At 45.1% G+C, this 24,511-nt stretch overlaps 2 protein-coding genes and 1 pseudogene across 2 annotated transcripts; 2 read left to right on the top strand and 1 right to left on the bottom strand.

Moving 5' to 3' along the window:
* Positions 1 to 807: 807 nt before the first annotated feature.
* CD14 (CD14 molecule) lies at positions 808 to 2,756 on the top strand. Its single transcript, XM_066272710.1, has 2 exons — positions 808 to 1,443; positions 1,530 to 2,756. The coding sequence occupies exons 1-2, from the start codon at positions 1,441 to 1,443 to the stop codon at positions 2,637 to 2,639; spliced, it is 1,113 nt and encodes a 370-aa protein (XP_066128807.1). The 5' UTR covers positions 808 to 1,440; the 3' UTR covers positions 2,640 to 2,756.
* An 11,826-nt stretch (positions 2,757 to 14,582) lies between these two features.
* On the top strand, positions 14,583 to 14,899 carry LOC136335592 (small ribosomal subunit protein eS27-like pseudogene; annotated as a pseudogene).
* A 7,520-nt stretch (positions 14,900 to 22,419) lies between these two features.
* On the bottom strand, positions 22,420 to 23,921 carry LOC136335966 (neuroserpin). Its single transcript, XM_066277228.1, has one exon. The coding sequence runs from the start codon at positions 23,903 to 23,905 to the stop codon at positions 22,673 to 22,675; it is 1,233 nt and encodes a 410-aa protein (XP_066133325.1). The 5' UTR covers positions 23,906 to 23,921; the 3' UTR covers positions 22,420 to 22,672.
* Positions 23,922 to 24,511: the final 590 nt, after the last annotated feature.

The following is a 24,511-nucleotide window of genomic DNA, read 5'->3' as shown; positions in this document are numbered from 1 at the left end:
CAACAGTCCTGAGTGTTCATGCGTATGCAGGATGCAATGGTCTAGTGGTCAGATAGTCACCTGGAGGTTCATTCAAAATTCCAACATACATTCAGGAATGTGAGCAATCTTTTGTTAGTTGATTCACAGTTATTAAACCGGTTAACTATTCTGGTCTCTTTCTCTCACTCTCTGGCCACTGTAATTTTATTTGGAACATCTCATGGTTTTTCTCTTGTCAACACATAAACCCTGTGTTGGCCAGATAGCTCAGTTGGTTAGAACATGGTCCAGATAGGCAGAGGTTGTTGGTTCAATCCCTGGTCAGGGTACATACAGAAACATATTCATGTTTCTCTCTCTCCCTCTCTCTCTCTTTCTCTCCTCTTTTCTCTCTCTAAAATTTAAAAAAAAAAAAAAGCATGAACCCTACCCCACCCTCTGGAACACTTGCTTTTTTCCTTATCAAAACAAATGAGTTACTAATTAATCCTCATTCAACATAATCTAGCCCTTCCTTCCTAGGACACAGGAATTGTGTTGGGGAAGAGCAGGGAAGAACTAGGTGCAAGTGGGGAAACTATGTTGGTTAGAGCATCATCCAACACACCAAGGTTGCAGGTTCCATCCCTGGTCAAATTATGAATGCATAAATAAGTGGAAAAACAAATCGATGTTTCTCTCTTTAAAAAAAGTTTCTCGATTTCAGGATGAGGAAATGAAAACTGGAAGAGAACGAGTGATTTGGCCATTGTGCTTCTCTTAAACATCTCTACTTAAGAAATATATTACTTCTTTATTGATTTTAATTTATTGTCTTTACATAGATTCTAGTGTCGCTCCGAATGCATCCCCCCACCCCCGTATAAGAAATATATTACTTTTTTAATCAACAAAGTTAACAAAGAACAAGTCAGAAAAGGAGGGGGTTGTTCTTCAGTTCAACTTCCTTCTCTTGAACGTAATTCCAGGCCTTGGAGTCAACAGAGGAAGTTTGCAATCTCTTCCACATAATATCGGTTAAATATGGGGATTTAATTCAGGGAATTGGATTTAACCACCAAAGAAACTACCCAGGTTAAGTCGCTGGGATATAGGCGGGGGAGACAAGAGTCCGGTAGGAGGCACTGGGGATCTTCCTTCCCTTCTCCATACCCACCAGGCAAGCATAGGCGCTTGGGTCATCAGGAAACTGCCTTGGGCAGAGCACACTAGACGTCCCAGAAACATCCTGCATTGCAAAATTTCCCAGAAGGGTAGTGAATGAAGTGGTAAAAAGAGGCGGGGAGTGACCAGGGTTCAGAGAGGAGGGAACAAAGTGGCATTACTGGGTTTACATAAACTCTCAGAGGCCGCCAAAGGGAGTGTGGAGCCTGGAAGCCGAGGAGTGCCTCTATATAAGAAGCTGAAGCCATCCCTAGATTCCACCAGGGACGCAGGGGCTCTGAGAACCTAACGACCATGGTGAGTGTACGGTCTTGGGGCCGAACGGGGGCTACTTGGGGAATTCCAGGGACCGGCGGGGGCCGCACTGACCGCCCTCTTCCCAGGTGCGCGCGCCCTGCCTGCTGCTGCTGCTGCTGCCGCCACTGCTTCACGTCTCTGCGACTACACCAGAGCCCTGCGAGGTGGACGACGAAATTTTCCGCTGCGTCTGCAACTTCACGGATCCGGAGCCCGACTGGTCCAGCGCATTCCAGTGTATGAGTGCCGTCGAGGTGGAGATCCATGGCGGCGGCCGCAGCTTGGAACAGTTTTTAAACTTCGCGGACACCAACCCGAAGCAGTATTCTGACATGATCAAGGCTCTGCGCTTGCGGCGACTCACTGTGGGCGCTGCACAGGTTCCTGCTCCGCTTCTGGTCCTCGTCCTGCGTGGGCTTGGGTTCTCCCGCCTCAGCCACCTAACGCTCGAGGACTTGGAAATAACCGGCCCAGCGCCGCCGCCGCCTCTGGAAGCCGCTGGACCTGCGCTTTCCACCCTCAGTCTCCGTAACGTGTCGTGGGCAACAGGGGGTGCTTGGCTCGCCGAACTGCAGCAGTGGCTCAAGCCCGGCCTCAAAGTACTGAACATTGCGCAAGCACAGTCGCCCGCCTATTCCTGCGCGGACATCCGTACCTTCCCCACCCTCGCCACCCTCGACCTGTCTGACAATCCTGGACTGGGCCAGCGCGGACTGACAGAGGCTCTCTGTCCGAACAAGTTCCCGGCAGTGCGGGCGCTGGCGCTACGCAACACGGGGCTGGAAACGCTCAGCGGCGTATGCGCGGCGCTGGCGGCGGCGGCTGTGAAACCGCACAGCTTAGACCTCAGCCACAACTCGCTGCGCACCACCGGCCCCGGAGCTCCCGGGTGCATCTGGCCCAGCGCACTGAGATCTCTCAGCCTGTCGTACGCTGGCCTGGAGCAGGTGCCTAAAGGACTGCCGGCCGAACTCAGCGTGCTTGATCTCAGCTGCAACAGGCTGAACAGGAAGCCGCAGCCAGATGAACTGCCCAAAGTGGGTAACCTGATACTGGATGGGAATCCTTTTCTGGATCCTGAAGCCGTCAAGCACCAAGAAAACTCCGGTGTGGTCCCAGCTTGTGCGCATTCGACCTTGACCATGGGGATGTCAGGAGCTTTGGCGCTGCTTCAAAGAGCCGGGGCCTTTACCTAAGGCCCAGGGGGAAAGAATGGATTGACTTAGATTGCCCGGGTTCCGGAGCAGCCTCGAAAGGACGTCTCAACCAACCATTCCCCTGCCATATCTTTATTAAAATCTTAAACAACCGTACTTGTCATTCACTCAATGGATGTTTGCTGATGTGCTAGGCACAATGCTGGATGGGGAATTCATTATACTGAGACCTTTCTTCATCCGAACTCCCCAGAAATGTTGCTTGTCTAGGCAGAGGCAGATTAAGGTCGGTTGAGGCTCTGTGCGCAGAAGATAATATTGGGCCTCTTGTCATTAGAAAAAAGTGTAAAGTTGGGATTTTGCGGGACCCTTCAGAAGTCGGGGCGGTGAGGGCGCGCGCCTGGTGCACCCGACGTTAAATCCGCCTCATTGTCTAGGGCTGTGTGGGAGAAACAAGGAGTTTCTGTGCAATCCGGTCTTTCTGAGCAGATTACTGGTACCTGTGTTAAAGGGTATTTGAATAGTAAACATAACTAGGAAGATAGAGAACGTTTCCTCTCCAGTGGATTTTCCACGAGCCAGCTTGTCCCTTTCAAAAATTACATAACCCCTCTCCCTCAATAAAGGAACAAAAAAACAATAAAATTTTAAAATAATAAAACCCAGAACTATGTGCATTCTCTCTCTCATTCTCTCTCAGAGAGGAGGGACAGCTATGCCAGCTGTCATACATAAACTCTGAGTTTCATAATTTTAAGATTCTTCTTTTCTTTTCTTTCTTTTTTTTTTAAGTGAGAGGTAGAAAGGCAGAGACAGACTCTCCCATACACCCTTACCCGATACATCCCCCTCCAGGCGATGCTCTGCCTCTGGGCTGCTGCTCTGTTGCTGGGCAACCAAGCTATTTTAGCGCCTGAGGCAAGGCCACAGAGCCATCTTCAGTGCCCTGGGGCCAACTTTGCTCAATCATTTGAGCCATGGCTGTGGGCAATGGAGAAAGAGAAGGGAGGAGGAGAGGGGTAGAGAAGCAAATGGTCGCCTCTCTTGTGTGCCCTGACCAGGAATCGAACCTGGACTTCCACATGCCAGGCCGATGCTCTATCACTGAGCCAACCGGCCAGGGCCAAGATTCTTTTCTTTCTTCACTTTCTTCCTCTTATTCCTTTCTTTCTTTTTCTTTCCTTCTCTCTTTCTTCCTTTCTCTTTCTTTCTTTTTTTTTCTTTCTTTCTATTTTTTGAGGGAGAGAGACAGACAGAAAGAGACAGAGAGAGATGAGAAGCATCTACTCATAGTTGCATCACTTTAGTTGTTCATTGATTGCTTCTTATACATGCCTTGACCATGAGCTCAAGCCAGCACGTTTGGGCTCAAGTGCTAAAACTGGATGAGCCAGTGCTCAAGCTGGCAACCTCAGGATTTAAAATATCCCAAGAGGATGCTTTACCCACTGTGCTACCACTAGTCAGGCATAATTTTAAGATTCTTCTCCTGCTGTGTAAAGCTCCTCTGTACTCACTGGCATACTGGTTTCCATTATGTAATCTGATAGGGAATTTGGGCATGGGGAAGTGATGCAAGATGCTGTCGTCAAACTGTTTCTGAAGCAGAGATCTTGTGATTATGTGAGTATACGGGTGTACTAAATAACTGTTGCAGGCTGGCTCTTTGATTTATTAATCAGATAACATCTTAGACCAGGGGTCCACAAACTACTGCCCGCGGGTCTCATGCGGCCCCCGCACTTCTGGAAGGGGCACCTCTTTCATTGGTGGTCAGAGAGAGGAGCATAGTTCCCATGGGAATACTGGTCAGTTTGTTGATTTAAATTTACTTGTTCTTTATTTTAAATATTGTATTTGTTCCCGTTTTTTTTTTTTTTTTACTTTAAAATAAGATATGTGCAGTATGCATAAGGATTTGTTCATAGTTTTTTTTATAGTACGGCCCTCCAACGGTCTGAGGGACAGTGAACTGGCCCCCTGTGTAAAAAGTTTGGAGACCTCTGTCTTAGACCTTCACAGCTTCTTAGACCAATCACAAGGCAATTAATAGGATGTGCCCCCCCCAATCCACATTATCTCAGAAACCCAGGACATCAGCCACAAGAATTCCTTCTTCATTAAATCCAGGAGGGAGTCACACCCATCAGAGAGCTAAATACCTGATTCACAGGGTGGGAGGAGGCATGTAAACACAATCCTCCAGCCTGCCTCCCTCCAGTGTCCAGACCACAGAGATAGGAATGGAGAATGAAAATTAACATTGATAGGAGCCTTCCGTAGGTCAGCAAACCACAGACTTAAAGAATCATAGGAACCTGACCTGTCATGGTGCAGTGGATAAAGCGTCAACCTGGAATGCTGAGGCCACAGGTTCAAATCCCCAGGCTTGCCTGGTCAAGACACATAAGAGAAGCAACTATGAGCTTATGTTTCTCGGTCCTCCCCACTTCTCTCTCTCTCTCTCTCTCTCTCTCTCTCTCTTTCTCTCTCTCTCTCTCTCTCTCTCATCTCTAAAATATCAATAAATAAAACCTTAAAAAAATAATCATGGGCCTGACCTGTGGTAGCGCAGTGAAACACTGAGGTAGTTCGAAACCCTGGGCTTGCCTGGTCAATGAACATATGGGAGTTGATGCCTCCCGCTCCTTCCCCACTTCTCTCTCTCTCTTTCTCTCTCTCTCTCTTTCTATCCTTTCTAAAATAAGTACATTTTTTAAATCCTAAAACAAAAACTTAAGTAAAAAGGTCAAGAATAAGTATATTAAGCCTGACCAAGCGGTGACACAGAGGATAGAAATTCAGACTGGGACACAGAGGACCCAGGTTCGAAACCCCAAGGTTGTCAGCTTGAGCATGGTTCATCCGGCTTAGCACAGGCTCGCCAGCTTGAGCACGGGGTCGCTGGCTTGAGTGTGGGATCATAGACATGACCTCATGGTTGCTGGCCTGAGTCCAAAAGTCACTGGCCTGAAGCCTAAGGTCACTGGCTTGAGCAAGGAGTCACCCAATCTGCTGTGGCCCCCAGTCAAGGCACATATGAGAAAGCAATCAAAGAACAACTAAGAAACCGCAACAAAGAAATGATGCTTCTCATCTCTCTCCCTGTCTGTCTATCCCTATCTGTCCCTCTCTCTGTCTCTCTCTCTCTCTCTCTGTCTCTGTCACAAAGAAAAGAATAAGTATGTTAAAACTTTATAAAATTTTATATGGCAGCAATATTTATATTGTATTTTACAAAAGTATCATCTGCAATGGATTGGAACTTTAAAAATGAAACTTGGGGCCTGACCTGTGGTGGTGCAGTGGATAAAGTGTCAACCTGGAATGCTGAGGTCGCAGGTTCAAAACCCTGGGCTTGCCTGGTCAAGGCACATATGGGAGTTGGTGCTTCCTGCTCTTCCCTTCTCTCTCTCTCTCATTCTCTCTCTCTCTCTCTCTCTCTCTCTCTCTCTCCCTCTCCTGTCTAAAATGAATAAAGTCTTTAAAAAAAATGAAACTTGGTCCCATGCCACAGAGAGTTTGAGAAGCACCATAAATATAAAGCATAGAAAGGACTTTAGCTCTTACTCTTAATAAGCTTAGGAGCCATCTCTCCCCTCTGACCATACAGGGAAAGTTTTCAACTTTTACTATTGAGTACATTATGTTCATTGGTTTTTAGAATGAGAGAAATAGCATGGGTGTGTGCAGATGGGAATAATCCAATAGAGAAGGAAAACTTGATGATTCAGGAGAGAGAAGAGTCATGCTGGAAGACTGTCTTTGACTAGATAGAAGAGACTGGTAACTAATTCACAAGTGGAGGGGTTGATCTTAGTGCAAGGATAGAAGCAATCAATTTAGAGTCCAGGCGGAAAGACAGGATATCTGGTCATAGATGTTGATGAGTAATTGTGGTAGCAGGTGTCTGTGGAACTTCTATGAAATTGAATCTCTAAATACAGATATTTGAATGGCAGGCATCTTCTCATTGTTCAGGATTCAACTCAAATATCACCTTATATAAAGGAGCCCCTCCTACCTTATCATTCTGATCACAATACCCTATATTATTTTCTTCACAGCATTGATCTCAAATGGATTCTATCTTATTTATTTATATCTGTTTTTGTTTGTTTAGAACTGTGTTGAAAGTTCCATGAGAACAAAAATTGTGTCAATCTTGTTCAGTTCTGAATCTTCAGTCTCTAAAACAGTGCCTGGCACACCAGGTGCTTCATAAATATTAGCTAAATAATTTATTGAATGAATGAGAGGAGTGGGCTGAGGGCTTTATTGCTGCCAGGAGCTAAATGAGAAAACACTGATGTACTGCACACTAAAGACAAATAAAAAGAATTACCTAGCTGAAGTTAGAGACCATAACATATGTATCATGGTTCCAGTTGTAAGGCATGTAGTATTTTTTGATCTGATAGTACAAAACAACCTGGGGGGAGGATTCATTCATTCAAAAATTGGGGGTGGGTGCACAGGGCAGCCCAAGTGAAGTCCAAATATTGAGCAAGTTGTACTGGTAAGGGAAAGGCTGGAAAATGTGCCCCAGACAAGGAAGGAAGTGAGACAAGAAGTGGCAGGTGGACTAAGAGAAGCAAGGGAAGCGCTTCCACATGGCACAATGAGGTCGGATATCCGGGGTGGTGTGACAAGTTTCACACTGCAAGGGGAAGATTGGAGGTCATAAGACTTCCTTTTCTGAACCAAAATCAGTCTTTCATAGCTTCTTCTTTTGTTCCTATCTGTCATCTGGAACAACCAGCCCTCAGAAATCCTTGTGCCCTGAGTCAAGAGTTTTTACTCTCTCTCATGAAGTCTTCTTTTCTCCAACACAAACCCCCTGCCACTCCTTCCAATGCTCAGAGCCCCCTCATTCTCCAGATTATTGGAGGCTCTTTATGAGCCACTTAGAATGTCCAAGAGTGGAAGAAATTTAACAATGACTTGGATAGTGGAAGATTTTTTAAAAAATTTCCTAGTTTTTTTTTTTTAGTATGGCATAGTGTGTGATAGGTATGATATTGTGATTATGTATAAGAAAGTGTGCTCAATAAAGACATCACAAGAGCCAGACCAGGCAGTGGCGCAGTGGATAGAGCGTCGAACTGGGATGCAGAGGACTCAGGTTCGAGACCCCAACATCGCCAGCTTGAGCGCGGGCTCATCTGGTTTGAGCAAAGCTCATCAGCTTGGATCCAAGGTCGCTGGCTTGAGCAAGGGGTTATCGGTCTGCTGTAGTCCCTAAGTCAAGGCACATGTAAGAAAGCAATCAATGAACAACTAAGGTGTCGCAACAAAAAACTAATGATTGATGCTTCCCATCTCTCTCCATTCCTGTCTGTCTGTCCCTATCTATTTCTCTCTCTGACATCACAAGAAAATAAAATTTCAATCCAATATATCTAATGAGTGTAGGTGCAGGAACCCTCTACAAAATACTAGAAATTGACTCCAGCAATGTATAAGAAAAATCATGCACCAGTACCCACTGGGATTTATCCCAAGAATGCAAGTCTGGTTATATGTATATACTTGCACTGAACATCAAAAAAAAAAAAAAGCCCTGGCCAGGTAACTCAGTTAGTTAGAGTGTTGTCCCAATTAACTAACCTTGCGGGTTCAAAACTTGGTCAGGGCACATACAAGAATCTACCAATGAATGCATAAATAAGTAGAACTACAAATTGATGTTTCTCTCTCAAATCAATAAATTAAAACTTTTTTTTTTTTTGTATTTTTCTGAAGCTGGAAATGGGGAGAGACAGTCAGACAGACTCCCGCATGAGCCCGACCGGGATCCACTCGGCACGCCCACCAGGGGCGACGCTCTGCCCACCAGGGGGCGATGCTCTGCCCCTCTAGGGCGTCGCTCTGCCGCGACCAGAGCCACTCTAGCACCTGGGGCAGAGGCCAAGGAGCCATCCCCAGCGCCCGGGCCATCTTTGCTCCAATGGAGCCTTGGCTGCGGGAGGGGAAGAGAGAGACAGAGAGGAAGGAGGGGGTGGGGGTGGAGAAGCAAATGGGCGCCTCTCCTATGTGCCCTGGCCGGGAATCGAACCCGGGTCCCCCGCACGCCAGGCCGACGCTCTACCGCTGAGCCAACCAGCCAGGGCCAAATTAAAACATTTTTAATTGAAATAAATTAAATTTAAAATCCCATTCACATTAGCATCAAAAAGAACAAAATACTTAGAAGTAAACATAACAAAAGAAGAGTAAACTTATACTTCTAAATCTACAAAATATTATTGAAAGAATTAAAGAGGTTCTAAGTAAATGGAATAACATTCTATGGAGCTTAATATTGTTCTAAGTAAATGGAATAACATTCTATGGAGCTTAATATTGTTATGATGTCAATTCTCTCCTAATTGATCTACAGATTCAATAAAATTTTTATATAAGAATGTAAGCTGAGCTTGACCAGGAGGTGGCACAGTGGATAGAGAGTCGGACTAGGACGCGGAGGACCCAGGTTTGAAACTCTGAGGTCGCTGGCTTGAAGCCCAAGGTCACTAGCTTGAGCCCAAGGTCGCTGGCTTGAGCAAGGGGTCACTCACTCTGCTGTGGCCCCCCCCCCTCAGTCAAGGCACAAATGAGAAAGCAATCAATGAACAACAAAGTTGTTTCAATGAAGAATTGATGGTTCTCATCTCTCTCCATTCCTGTCTGTCTGTCCCTATCTGTTTCTCTCTCTGACTCTCTCTCTCTCTCTCTGTCTCTGCCAAAAAAAAAAAAAAAAAAATGAATGTAAGCTGAAGCCCTGGCTGGTTAGCTCTGTGGTACAGCGTCGGCCAAGCATGTATGTGTCCTGGGTTGGATTCCCAGTCAGGGTACACAGAAGCACCCATCTGCTTTTCCACCCCTTTCCCTCTTGCTTCTCTCTCTCTCTCTCTTTCTTCCCATCTCTCTCTCTCTCTCTCTTTTCTCCTCCCTTCTTGCAGCCACAGCTCAATTAGAGCAAGGAGGCCTCAGACACTGAGGATGGCTCCACCCTTCCCCCTCTCCTTTCTCTTTCTCTCTCTCTTCCCCTCCCGCAGCCAAGGCTCCATGGGAGCAAAGTTGGCCTGGGCGCTGAGGATGGCTCCATGGCCTCCACCTCAGGTGCTAGAATGGCTTTGGTTGCAAAGGAGCAATGCCCCAGATGGGCAGAGAATCACCCCCTAATGGACTTGCCAGGTGGACCCAGTCGGGATGCATGTGGGAGTCTGTCTCTCTGCCTCTTCTCCTCCCACTAAAATAATTTTTTGTAGTTTTCTTTTTTGTGTGTGTGACAGAGACAGAGAGAGTCAGAGAGAGATACAGATAAGGACAGACAGACAGGAAGGGAGAGAGATGAAAAACATCAATTCTTTGTTGCGGCTCCTTAATTGTTCATTGATTGTTTTCTCATATGTGCCTTGACCGGGGAGCTACCTACAGCAGACCGAGTGATCCCTTGCTGGAGCTGGTGAGCTTTGTTCAAACTAGATGAGCCCACACTCAAGCTGGAGATCTCAGGGTCTCAAACCTGGGTCCTCCACACCCCAGTCTGACGCTTTATCCATTGCGCCACTGCCTGGTCAGGTTATTTTGTAGTTTTCTGAAGTGAGAAGTGGGGGAGAGGCAAACAGTCAGACTCCCGTCGGGCCGACACTCTACCACTGAGCTAGCTGGCCAGGGCACTAAAATAATATTTTAAAAAAGAATGTAAGCTGACTTTTTGTGTAAATTTGTAAGTCAGAATCATACAGTGATTCTAAAATTCATATGGATTTCAACAGATGCTGAATAGATCAAACAATCTTATAAAAAAAGAACAAAGCCTGACCAGGCGGTGGCGCAGTGGATAGAGCATTGAAATGGGATGCGGAGGACCCAGGTTCGAGACCCCGAGGTCACCAGCTTGAGCGCGGGCTCATCTGGTTTGAGCGAAGCTCACTAGCTTGGACCCAAGATCGCTGGCTAGAGCAAGGGGTTACTCGGTCTGCTGAAGCCCCATGGTCAAGGCACATATGAGAAAGTAATCAATGAACAACTAAGGTGTTGCAATGAGAAACTAATGATTGATGCTTCTCATCTCTCTCCATTCCTGTCTGTCCCTATCTGTCCCTCTCTCTGTCTCTGTAAAATAAATAAATAAATAAATAAATTTTAAAAAAGAAAAAGAACAAAGTTGGAGGATTCACACTGCCTGATTTCAAAACTTATTGTAAGGCAACAGTAACCAAGACAGTGTTGGCGTCTTGAATCTCTCTCTCTCTCTCTCTCTCTCTCTCTCTCTCTCTCTCTTTAACAGAAGGTTGTGAGTGACATGGATGGAGCTTAGTCCAGACTCCAAACCCTAGGTTTAAAAACATCCCCGGGCCCCCTACCTCACAGGTCATTGCTGAGTGTGAAGAGGACTATGGGAGGACTGGGTCAAATCTCCCTTCTGAGTGAATTTTTTTCTTCAAACTCTAAGGTCCCCACAAGACTTGCAAACAGGGGCACAATGGGCAGTGGAAACCCACCCCAGGATAGCCCCCTAAGCCTGTCCCTAAGGTTCCCTTTTCTTTGACTTTTCCAGTGAGCCGACAGCAACTCCATCTATGCTCACTCTTGTTGCATCTTCTATTATATGACCTTCTTTGTTTCACTGTCCCCAGCTTTAATAAATGTACCCTCAAAAAACAACAACAAGCCTGATCTGTGGTGGTGCAGTGGATAAAGCGTCGACCTGGAAATGCTGAGGTCGCCAGTTCGAAACCCTGGGCTTGCCTGGTCAAGGCACATATGGGAGTTGATGCTTCCAGCTCCTCCCCCCCTTCTCTCTCTCTCTCTCTCTGTCTCTTCTCTCTCTCTCTCTCTCTCTCTCTCTGTCTCTCCCTCTCTTCTCTAAAATGAATAAATAAAAAATTAAAAAACAAACAAACAAAAAAAACACACAACACTGTACTGGCATAAAAACAAACTGAAAGACCAGTAGAAGAGAAATGGAGTCCAAAAATAAACCCTTGTTTCTATGGACAGCTGATTTTGACAAGGATGTCAAGAACATTTAATACGGAAAAACTGATCTTGGCCCTGGCCGGTTGGCTCAGTGGTAGAGCATCGGCCTGGCGTGCAGAAGTCCCGGGTTCGATTCCCAGCCAGGGCACACAGGAGAAGCGCCCATTTGCTTCTCCACCCCTCCCCCCTCCTTCCTCTCTGTCTCTCTCTTCCTTTCCCACACCCAAGGCCCCATTCACCCACGTGCTGAGGATGGCTCCATGGCCTTCGCTCCAGGTGCTAGAATGGCTCCAATTGCAGCGGAGCAACGCAGGAGACAGTCCGAGCATCGCCCCCTGGTGGGCCTGTCGGGTGGATCCCGGCTGGGCGCATGCGGTATTCTTGTCTCTCTGCCTCCCCGCTCTCACTTCAGAAAAAAAATTAATTAAAAAAAATGAGCCTGACCAGGCGGTGGCGCAGTGGATAGAGAGTCGGACTGGGATGTGGAAGACCCAGGTTCGAGACCCCCAAGGTCACCAGCTTGAGTGCGGGCTCATCTGGTTTGAGCAAAAAGCCCACCAGCGTGAACCCAAAGTCGCTGGCTCCAGCAAGGGGTTACTCAGTCTACTGAAGGCCCGTGGTCAAGGCACATATGAGAAAGCAATCAACGAACAACTAAGGTGTTGCAACGCACAATGAAAAACTAATAATTAATGCTTCTCATCTCTCTCTGTTCCTGTCTGTCAGTCCCTGTCTATCCCTCTCTGACTCACTGTCTCTGTAAAAAAATAAAATAAACCCCCCCCCAAAAAAAGATAGGCCCTGGCCGGTTGGCTCAGTGGTAGAGCGTCGGCCTGGCGTGCGGGGGACCCGGGTTCGATTTCCGGCCAGGGCACATAGGAGAAGCGCCCATTTGCTTCTCCAACCCCCCCTCCTTCCTCTCTGTCTCTCTCTTCCCCTCCCGCAGCCAAGGCTCCATTGGAGCAAAGATGGCCTGGGCGCTGGGGATGGCTCCTTGGCCTCTGCCCCAGGCGCTAGAGTGGCTCTGGTCACAACAGAGCAAGGCCCGGAGGGGCAGAGCATCACCCCCTGGTGGGCAGAGCGTCGCCCCCTGGTGGGCGTGCCGGGTGAATCCCGGTCGGGCGCATGCGGGAGTCTGTCTGTCTCTCCCCGTTTCCAGCTTCAGAAAAATACAAAAAAAAAAAAAAAAAAAAAGATAAACTGGATTTTATCAAAATTAAAAACTTGTTTATCAAAAGGCAGATCAAAATGATTAAAAGACAACTACAAAATAGTAGACAATATTTGAAAATTATGCGTCTGATCATGGTCTAGTATCCATAATACATAGAGTTCCAACAACTCAGCAACAAAAAGACAAACAACCCAAGTAAAAACTGGGGGAAAGTCTTTTTTTTTTTTTTACAGAGGCAGACAGGAACGGAGAGAGATGAGAAGCATCAATCATCAGTTTTTCGTTGCAACACCTTAGTTCATTGATTGCTTTCTCATATGTGCCTTGACTGTGGGCCTTCAGCAGACTGAGTAACCCCTTGCTCAAGCCAGCGACCTTGGGTCCAAGCTGGTGAGCTTTTTTTTTTTTTTTTTTTCTCAAGCCAGATGAGCCCGCGCTCAAGCTGGCGATGTTGGGGTCTCGAACCTGGGTCTTCCGCATCCCAGTCCCACGCTCTATCCATTGCGCCACCACCTGGTCAGGCGGGAAAAGTCTTCAATGGCCATTTTTCCAAAGAAGATATACAAATGCTCAACAATGCACATGAAAGGATGCTCAACATCATTACTCATTTGTGAAGTGCTATAAGACAAACAACAAATAAAAACCGGGCAAAAAACTTGAATAGATATTGCTACAAAGAAGCTATACAAATGGCCAACAAGGATGTGAAAGATGCTCAAAATCATTGGTCAGTAAGGAAACGCAAGGAGGTATCATTTTACACCTACAGTATGACTCTAATAGAAAGAAAAATAACTGTTGGCAAGGATGTGGAGAAATAGGAATCCCTATACATGGCTTGTAGGAATGCAAAATGGTACAGCCACTGTGAAAACAGTTGGATGGTTCATTAAAAGTTAAACATAATTACCATATGACCCATCAATTCCATTCCTTGATGTGAAATGAAAGACATATGTTTACATAGAGAAATAAAAACATGTCCACATAGAAACTTGCACACAAATGTTTGTAGCAGCATTATTCGTAATAACTGGAAGGTGCAACCAAATGTCTATTAACAGATGATGGATAAGCACTGTGGTATATACACACAATGGAATATTAACCAGCCTAAAAGGGGCACATAATGATTTATGCCACAATTTGGATTAACTTTAAAAACTAATGCTAAGTGAAAGAAGCCAGATGTGAAAAGTCACATATTGTACAGTCTCTTTCAATAGACACAGAAAGATGATACCTGGGAAAGGGAAAAGGGGAAATGAAAAGTGATTACTTAATGGGTGTGATGCAGTTTTGAAGGGTGATGAGAAACTTTTGAAACTAGAGAAAAGATGGTTGCACAACATTGTGAATACACTACTATACACCACTGTAGTTAATTGCATGTATTATGGATTTCCCCTCAATTATAAAAGAAACAATTCAGTGGGAGGAAATGAAATGTAAACAATAAAACAGCATCATGATAAGTACTGTAAGTGGGATATGTAGGGGGGAGTGGAGTCCTAGTGCATGCCTGGCTATGACTGGACAGGGATGAGGTCATCACAGAGGAGGTGACACTGGAACTGGGGTTTTGAAGGATGTGTAGGAATTCAAGATATTGAAAGTGTAGGAAGTGAGAGAAAAGGGGTTGTTTAAAGAACATGGGATGGTTGAGGTTTCCATGCAGAGGGAACAGAATGGGCCAAGTCTTGAAGGTGTGAGAAAGCAGTTTCGATACTGAAGATGGGGAAAGTTGAAGAACGTATACAGAGACTGATCTCATGCTGCTCGCCAAGGGTGTTGCCTCAGAAGTCTTGACGCACTGGGCTTGCGAAACGATCAACATGCCTTTGGCTTGAGATTTACTGCATTCATCCTTGGAAGAGGAAAAAAAAGACATAAAAAGAAATGGCTAGTTCAAAGTCCAAATTCTTATTTTATGGATGTAAAACACCCAGGTTGCTACAAGAGCACCATGGTTTTCAGTCATGCTCAGACTGTGGTTCTTTGTGTAGGTTGTTCAACAGAGTTGTGACAGCTGACAGGAGGAAAGGCGAGGCTCACGGAAGGGTGTTCATTTGATCCACACAACTTCCTGAATTTGTGTTATATCACAGAAAGCCTTATCGGTTCAGTAATTCCAGTTAATCTACCAAGATAATGTAATTACATTTAATTTTGTAAGTATATAACAATGATCTCCTATTTTGGTGTCAGTTTTTCAATAAAATTTTGATTATGGGCAAAAAAAGAAGAATGTATACAGGGGGAGTATAAATAGTAAAAAAGAAAGGCAAGGAATGGACTACAAGGTGTTTGGCAGTCCTTTCAACTAGGAATCAAGCAGGATTTCTTTGTTAAAGGAACAGCACAGATGTGCTTTTTTTTTGCCTAAAACTTTATATCTTGGCGTTATCTTATTGACTCGTTTTCTAAATGTTCGTTAACATACTGTTTACTGTATGCCAGGCACTGTTCTAATGGTTGTTATAAACTCAATCTCATCAAAGGTGTTTCACAATGTCTAGACCCCCATCAGAATCACCTGTAAGTCTTTTAAAAACACACACACCAGAGTTTCTGATTCAGTAGGTGTGAAAAGCCTGAGAATTTTCTTTTCATTCCAATTCCCAGGAGCTGCTTGATGTTACTGGCCCAAGGAACACACTTTGAGAAACACAACTTTATATCAACATTTTATCTGTTCCTGCATGTGCCCTGACCCAAGATCGAACCAGCAACCTCTGTGCTCTAACCAACTGAACTATCCAGCCAGGACACAATTAATTTTTTTTATTGATCCTGCTAAGATGATATCAGGATTAGAATGAACAAATATATTTATTTAAATTTTTAACTGAGAAGAGGGATGATAGAGAGACAAATTCCTGCATTTGCCCTGACCGGGGTCCACCTGGTGACCTCCGTTTGGGGCAATGATCTGCTCATCTGGAGCCGCTGCTCGCAACTGGGCTATTTTTAGCTCCTGAGGTGGAGGCTCCACAGAGCCATCTTCAGTGCCCAGGCCAACGCGATTGAAACAATCAAGTCATGATTGAGGGAGGGGAAGAGAAAAAGAGAGAAGGGGGTGAGAAGCAGATGGTTGCCTCTTCTTTGTGCCCTGACTGGGAATCAAACCCAGGACTTCCACATGCCAGGTCAGCACTCTACCACAGAGCCAACCAGCCAGGACTTAAAATACACAAATATTAACTATATGCTTTATTTATTTATTTTTATTGTTAATTTTTTTTAAGTGAGAGGAGGGAAGATAGTGAGACAGACTCCAGCATGCGCCCCGACTGGGAAATCACATTAAGCAAAAAGTAATAACTCAAGACTGAATTCTGCATACTGAATAACTGTTGTTTTAACAATATATTTTTTCAAGTGACAGGAAAGGAAATAGTGAGACAGACTCCCACAAGTACCCCACCTCGTATCCACCAGACAACCCCATCTGTAGTGGTTGCTTGCAACCCAGCTATTTTTAACAAATGACGATGATTCACTCTGACCAAGTTATCCTCAGCGCCCCGCCCATGCTTGAACCAACCAAGCTACTGGCTGTGGGAGGGGAAGAGGGAGAAGGAAGTGGAGAAAAGTAGATGGTTGCTTCTTTGTGTGCTGTGACTGAGAATCCTAGGATGTCCATATGCTGGGCCGATGCTCTATCCACTGAGCAAGCTGGCCAGGGCCTAAAAATATTTTTCATTTTTTAATAAATCATAAAAATTAACAATGTTTAAAGAAGAGAAGCTAGTTACATATGCTGCTTTTGGGGTATCCTGAGATGAAAATACAAATTATTTCATTAATATACTCACTTCTCACATCTTGATCTAATTTGTATTATTTCCCTGGTTTCCTTCCAATAAACAATTTCTTTGTAAAAGAAAAAGTTAAACACAGGTTACCATATGACTTAGAAATCCCACTCCTAGGTATGAAAACATATGTCCACACCAAAACTTGTATACAAGGCTATAGCAACATTATTCATAATAGCCAAAATGTAGAGTCAACCCAAATATTCAACAACAGATGAATGAACAAAATGTTGTATATCCATCTTTATATAATAAAGAATTTAGCCAGTTATTTCCCGCAGTTCCTGGGTGATAGTCTTTAAATCCTTGAAATTTCTCAAGTGACAGGAGTGTTTTTGTTCTTCATGGTGGTCCCTAATAGTTTATGAGTCTCTGCCTATGGTTTCTTCAGATTTATATCTGCAGATAATTTTTTTACTTATTATAATAAAATTATATTGTAAGTATAGAGACATTCTTGAGTTCTATGAGTTTTCTAGTGAATTATTGATCCTGAAGGAGTAATGAGAACCTCCAAATTTGTACCAGCTGGTCAGAAGTGTGGATGGCCTGGGGACACCCAAGCTTGCAGCTGGTACCTGACGTGAAGGCAGTCTTGTGGAAGGCCATGCCCTCAACCTGTCAAGTTTGGTCTAACTCCAGATGATTGGTGTCAAATGTCATTGAAGTTGGTATCAGGAGAAGTGAAATTTACTAGATCAGCGCTGACTCATTGAAATATGTGATTTGGGAAGAGGAAGGATAAAAAGGGTGGGGAATAAGGAACCTTGATTCCTGGGTGTCCACAGGCAACCCATGGTATAGAAGAGCAGCCTGAGCCCGCACAGCTTGTTAATTTCAAACAGTATAAAATGGAAGGAGTGTCAGCAGGGACAAATTCTATATGCAGTGGCCTTGTGCTGCGTGTACACTGGAACTTAAGGCAAAAGTCTGTGAGTGCCTCTCAGTGATGATAGCTGGGACTTTGGACCAAAGAATTTCCATTTGAGGCACTATTACTATCATGCTATTACATTAACTGAAACTGTTCCTATACCTAAAACAGAAAATAACCCTAAACATGAAATGCCAATAATATTTTGGGTTATGTCAGAGAAATTCTCTAATGTGCCCAGAAGAGTTCCATAATAAAATAGAAGTTGTTTGTGCAGGAACATGCTACTGGGAGAATGCAAAGAGCTATCATATTCCTCAGCAGGCACACTTTTTCTCTTAGGACTGACTTTGGAATTACTTGATGAGCTGCCAGTTTCTACCACCACCTGGACAGTCTCCTATGAGCTGCTTTCTATTGACCAGCAAAGAGCTGCTTGGTTTATAACGGCTGTTCCAAAGTGAGCATAAAACATCTTGTCTGTAAGGCCGCCATTCTAATGGAAGAAGGTAGAATACCACTCAACAGGCTAAAATGCAGACTGTTTGCCCCCATGTTTGGGTTTTTACTGACTCATGAAAAACAGTGGCGTAAATCAGTAAGAAATGGCCTGCCCACATGGTCAGGTAGAAGGGCAATGGAACTCTGGCTTATAAAGGGATGCCCATATGAAGCCAAATCCTATAGAAACCACTATGGAAATTTGAAGGAAGCATTAAAGCGGGATATGTCAATGCCCAACAGAAAAAAGCCCTCCAGGATTGGAAGGTGGTTAGAACCACTGAGTGGATTTCCCACTGTGGTTCCTTGAGGTGGTTGCCCAGGTCACTGAAATGAGCAGACCTGGGGCTGCTGCAGCAATGCAGAGATGCGCTGGACCTAGACATATTCTTCTTGCACCCTGCAAGGAACAAGAGCTGTTCTGTCTGCTAGCAAAAGAGACAGAGACTACAAGTGGCTATGGGGATGATTCCCCAGAGGGAAGGCTCTACACATTGTGATATCTTAGGACAAGTGGTACAGGCCACCAGCCATGAAAACTGAGTACATCCAATACATGGCTGGAGGAAAAAAAAGATAAACAACCATTAGAAATGTAGCAATATTTTTCACTGAACTCTATGTACCCAGCAGCAAGGAAGCCCTCCCTACCTTAGAGACTTAGCCAAGAACAAGGTCAGCTAATTGCACCTCTCCTGCTCTTGTAAACATTGCTTGCTTGCTCAGCCTAGATAGCCACCCTATAAAAAGGAGCCATTTTAGAGGCTCAGGGCTGCAGTGTTCCCTTGCGTGGGTTGCCTGCAGTCCCCGTGCAGGTTTGCAATAAAACTTATAAAATTCACTTTGGGTTTGCTATGGTCTGTCTCCTGGGATGTAACACATGGAGGCCCCAGCGAGATTGGCCATGTAAGACCCCTCCTCACGGAGTGGGCTGCAGCAGACGTTGGTAGCTGGCCAGCCTCCGGCAGTTGCCATTTGGAAACTGAATTTGGCTGATTTGAAACATTTGGAGTCTCGAGACTGTTTGGTAAGGAAGCTTCCTCTTGGAATATTTGGAAACAGAGCTCTGGTTAGAAAAGGGTGTAGTGGAGCAGGCGGGACGCCACCTGATTTCTCCCCACCCGGTCAGTCGGGGAACGCAGGACGCTGCCTTCTCCCTTTGGTTTTGGTTTAGAAGTTTTGTTTGTTTCGTGCGCATATTTGGTTGGTTTGTCTGCTTCGCCCGTTGCTTCCTCACAGGATTCCTTTGAGAGTCAAGGGCCATGGGTCAGGGGTAATCTGCTGCCCTAACGCCTCTTCAGTGCTTACTTGATAACTTTTCTGATTTCTCTCGCAGGGCACGAGACTATAGGACTCCTGTTGATTCCACCACGTTGCGGACTCTTTGTGAACTAGAATGGCCAACCTTTGGTGTAGGGTGGCCCTCAGAGGGCACTTTCAATTTACCCACACTCTTTGCTGTCAGGGCAAATGTCTATTGCACCCTGACCAGATGCCATATATAGATGTGTGGATTGACATAGCCACGGGAAGACCAGGTTATGTTAAGAAATTTTTTAAGAACTATATTAAGGGAGATAAAGTCCGGGCAGGAGGAAAAGCTGTCCTATTGGCAACCCCAAACGAAGGCAAAGGGAGGCTTCCCTCCCCAAAACAAGAAACTTTGAGACAACAGCCACAGCCTGCCCGCAGACTTTATCCAGTAATACAAGAAGATCCAGGGGCCGTTGAGTCCTTACTAGATCCCATTCCTCCTCCGTATCCAGAGCAAGCTGAGGACCCGCCTAAAGCCACAGGGCTACCCCCCGCAGCAAACCCACAACCTGGACTGGCCCCCTCTTGGGAAAGCCCACCCCATACCCGTACAGGGGCCAATTATAGTCATCCTAGTATGCCACCAGCTCCAAAGCCGGCACCTTTGCTTCCCCTCCGAGAAGCTGCAGGGGGGGATCCTAGGGGCCCAGCTAGATTAATTTATGTCCCCTTCTCTACTAGTGATTTATATAATTGGAAACATCAGAACCCCCTGTTTTCAGAGAAACCCCAGAGTCTAATTTTTCTTCTTGAAACCATTTTCCATACTCATTGTCCTACTTGGGATGATTGTCAACAGGTTCTTTATACTCTCTTCACTTCTGAGGAAAGGGAAAGAATCTACCAAGAGGCTGCTAAAGCAGCATTAGGGGATGGAGATCTACATAACCTTAGTCAAAGGCAAGAATTAGAAGAAGTTCTACCTTCGACCCCCCCTGACTGGGACTCCAACACTTCTAGGGGACGGGAGGCTTTACACAAGTATCATGATTTCCTGCTCAGGGGTCTCCGGGCAGCAGCAAGGAAACCAACTAATTTTAGTAAAGTCAGCGAAATCATCCAGGGAAAGGATGAATCTCCTTCGGCTTTCCTTGAAAGGCTTTTAGAAGCCTATAGAACATACACTCCATTAGACCTGGATGCCCCAGAGAACAGGAGGCTCATAAACGTAGCCTCTGTCTCCCAAGCGGCCCCAGATATTAGAAAGAAGTTACAAAAGTTAGAAGGATTTAAAGGAGAAAATAGAAGCAAGCTTTTAGAAGTTAGTCAGAAAGTTTATATGAACAGGGAGGATCCAGAGATACGAGGTGCAGAAAAGGTGGCAAAAATACTAATCGTAGCCCAACAAAAGAAACCTGCTAAAGGAAAGCGACAAAGGAAAGGGTAGAATAGTAGACCGCCTCTAGACAAGAATCAATGTGCTTATTGCAAGGAGACCGGGCATTGGAAAAATGAGTGTCCTAAGCTAAAGGAGAAGAAAAGACAGGTCCTCTTCGAGGATCAAGACTGAAGGGGCCAGGGTTCCATACCGTTAGGCCCCCAGGAACCCCTGGTAACACTGTCCATTGATGGGAAGCCCACCAAATTCCTTGTGGACACGGGGGCCACTTATTCGGTACTACAAGAAGCTACAGGACCACTCTCTTCAAAGAAGACCACCATTGTTAGAGCAACGGGAAAAGCTAAGTCATACCCATGGACGAAGGTAAGGATCACTGACCTTGGGAAGGGAACTATCTCTCATTTGTTCCTAGTAATGCCAAAGTGTCCTTATCCTCTCCTTGGAAGAGACCTCCTACACAAACTACATGCTACCATCTCCTTCCATGGGGAGGCAACTACGTTAACTTTAGATCCAGCTTCAACCCCGTCCATATTAGTAACAGTACCCTTGTCAGAGGAATACTTGTTAATAGAGGAACTGTCCCAAGCAGTTCCCTCTACCTTTTTAGAGGAATTATTCGCAGAAGTACTGGGCGTTTGGGCAGAAACAAAGTCACCTGGACTAGCTAGTCATCAGCCCCCTGTCCATGTTCAGCTAGCAAGCACGCACTACCCATATGAGTCCGGCAATACCCAATCCCGCAGAAAGCTAAAAAAAGGGATTTCAAAGCATATAAATAGACTCTTAAAAGCAGGCATTCTAAGGCTGTGTCACTCTCCTTGGAATACTCCATTACTCCCTGTCAAAAAGCCAGGGACAGAGGACTATAGACCAGTCCAGGACCTCCGAGAAGTCAATCTCCGGGTTGAAACAATTCATCCGATGGTTCCGAACCCTACACTCTTCTGAGTCTTCTACCTCCGGACCGCACTTACTATACGGTCCTCAACTTAAAAGATGCTTTTTTCTCCATCCCTTTAGCTGAAAGGAGTCAGCCTATTTTTGCTTTTGAATAGATTGATCCAGAAGGGGGATTTTCTGGACAGCTAATGTGGACAAGATTGCCTCAGGGGTTTAAAAACTCCCAACAGCCCTGGCCGGTTGGCTCAGTGGTAGAGCGTCGGCCTGGCGTGCAGAGGTCCTGGGTTCGATTCCCGGCCAGGGCACACAGGAGAAGCGCCCATCTGCTTCTCCACCCCTCCCCCTCTCCTTCCTCTCTGTCTCTCTCTTCCCCTCCCGCAGCCAAGGCTCCATTGGAGCAAAGATGGCCCAGGCGCTGGGGATGGCTCTTTGGCCTCTGCCCCAGGCGCTAGAGTGGCTCTGGTCACAACAGAGCAAGGCCCAGAGGGGCAGAGCGTCGCCCCCTGGTGGGCGTGCTGGGTGGATCCCGGTCGGGCGCATGCGGGAGTCTGTCTGACTGTCTCTCCCCGTTTCCAGCTTCAGAAAGAAAAAAAAAAAAAAACAAATAAAAAACTCTCCAACATTATTTGATGAGGCATTAAGCAAGAATTTACAACCTTTTCGGGAATCACATCCATAGGTTATACACTACTCCAATATATAGATGACCTTCTCCTCGCAGCAGACTCTGAGGAAACCTGCAAAGAAGCTACCAGAGACTTGCTCCACACCCTCGACCAGCTCGGGTATTGTGTATCCAGCAAGTAGGCCCAAGTAAAGGTTCGGACAGCCACGTATCTCGGGTATGACCTCAGAGAAGGTAAGAGGACTTTATCATCTAGAAGAATTCAGGCAATTCTTTTTTTTTTTTTTTTTTTTTTTCACGGTCACTATGTCCTTTTATTTTAAATACCAGCACAACACATACAATGGCATGCCAAGACTATTACCTCAATAATACTGATAATGTTCCTTGACAAGCTGGCTTATAATTTACATACATTGTTTTTATCTAGAGTTATTTTAAATATTATCTTAAAATATGTTGTAAAACATAAATCTTAACTATATACCAGTCACAGATACAATGTGCTTAAGTTACTATTTTTCTTATTATTCAAGTGAAATAATTTAAAGCTCCTCAAAATCATGTCCATTTGAGTTCATTGTTTCAGGATGCATGACTCGTCCCATGAATAGGATTGTACCTGTCCTCCTATTCCTGATAAGAAAGAAAAATGGATGGTCGACAATAACTTGAGGATACAGCACAGCCATCCTACTAATTGCAATCATTCCTGAGGTGGCCGCAGCCTCAGAGCCTTCTTCATTAACCTCGATGAGGGACTTGTGAATTGCTTTAGAAAGGAAAATATCTTTGTTATCGGACAAGGCTGTCAAATTTGCATTTTTGATGAAAACTTCAGTTATTCCAAGAGCCTTCAAAACACCTTTTAAATCAATTTCCTGTTCCACAGTGAACCTGGGCAGGTACACTTCCACTTTTTGCTTCTTCACAGAGTTGGCCCACTCTTCAATCAGCTGTGCTTTGATCAGTGGCTCCAGCGTGGCCAGTGGGACTTCCTGTCTGGACAACACCAGCATCATACTTATCTCGTCTCCCTCATATGGTATTTCGAGGACTTGGTAGATACCACCTGCTTCATTGGAGCCATCACTGAATTCTCCATAATAAAATTCTCCTTGTTGGTACATCATTGGAATTTGGACTTCACTTTCATCATCTTTAGTGAAGGAAAAGGTTCTAGTGTTTTCGGGTCTAAATTGTGACTTCCAGTTCCCCTTGAAATAAACAGCATTGATGAGGGCCAGATGAGTGACAGTATCAAAATCTCTTGGGGACACCAAATCTTTCAAAAGACTCTTTGTGTTATTCTCCACCCACTTATTGATGTGTTTGGCCACAGCGATACTTTGACTGAAGTCCACATGATTAACTTCTGCATTAAAATATTTTTTCATCATTTGCAAAAACTCATCATTGACATGAAATTCATTTTGCACAAAGAGGGAATTGGCAATTTTCATCACATACTGGCTTTTCTCAGCAGTAATCATGTTAGAAAAATCCTTAAAGAAACAAAATTCTTCACCATTTTTTAGGCTGTCATATCCCATTGAATGACGGATTTCTTTCCGGGTAGATCCTTGGGCCCCAAGTTCCATCATTCCCATTGCAAAGGTGACACTCAGTGGAGAGAAAAGAATATTTTCATCTTCCCCAGTAGCTCGAAGGTGGTTATACATGTTCACTGACAACTCAGCAATGCTCTCATCAGGGAAAGTGTCCCCGACAGCTAAACTCTGCAGAACCAGCAAAGATAAGAGTCCAAGGAAAGCCATGTTGGAATAGTTTCAATCCGGAGTTTCGTAGAATCAAAGGTTTCTAGCTCACCAGACTTATTCACCTCTGTCCCCCATCTCCTTCCTTCTCCCTGCACAAACTCTGCACAAACTGGCTTCTCACTCAACACTCCACCATCTTGGCTGCTTCTCCTGGCTGACTCCACATGGCCTCTTTCTGCTCTTCTGTCTGCTCTCTGTTCTAATGTTAATCTCAGGAACCAGAGAGAGCAAGCTCCCATTCTGCCCCCATTTTATAGTGTAGAAATCCCAGGCAATTCTTGATATCCTGACCCCTTCCACAAAAAGACAAGTTCGAGAATTTCTAGGGGCTATCGGATATTGCAGACTGTAGATATTAGGGTTTGCTGAATTAGCAAAACCCCTATATACAGCAACCTTCGGTAAAAGTCCAGACCTTATATGGACAACAACTGAGGAAGCTGCTTTCTAAGCCCTGAAGGAAGCTTTGGTCTCAGCCCCTGCTCTGGCACTTCCTGATTTGAATAAGCCATTCCAGTTATTTGTAGCTGAAAAACATAGGGTAGCAAAAGGAGTACTCACACAGACTCTTGGACCTTGGAAGCGGCCCGTTGCTTACCTATC

Source organism: Saccopteryx bilineata, chromosome 4 (genome assembly GCF_036850765.1).
Source record: "Saccopteryx bilineata isolate mSacBil1 chromosome 4, mSacBil1_pri_phased_curated, whole genome shotgun sequence".
Lineage (NCBI taxonomy): Eukaryota > Metazoa > Chordata > Mammalia > Chiroptera > Emballonuridae > Saccopteryx > Saccopteryx bilineata.
The sequence above is the reverse complement of the archived record's forward strand: the minus strand, read 5'-3'. Positions and strand labels throughout refer to the sequence as shown.

Coding starts and splice junctions, on each gene's coding strand:
- LOC136335966 (XM_066277228.1), bottom strand. CDS start 23,905: ATGGCTTTCCTTGGACTCTTATCTTTGCTGGTTCTGCAGAGTTTAGCT.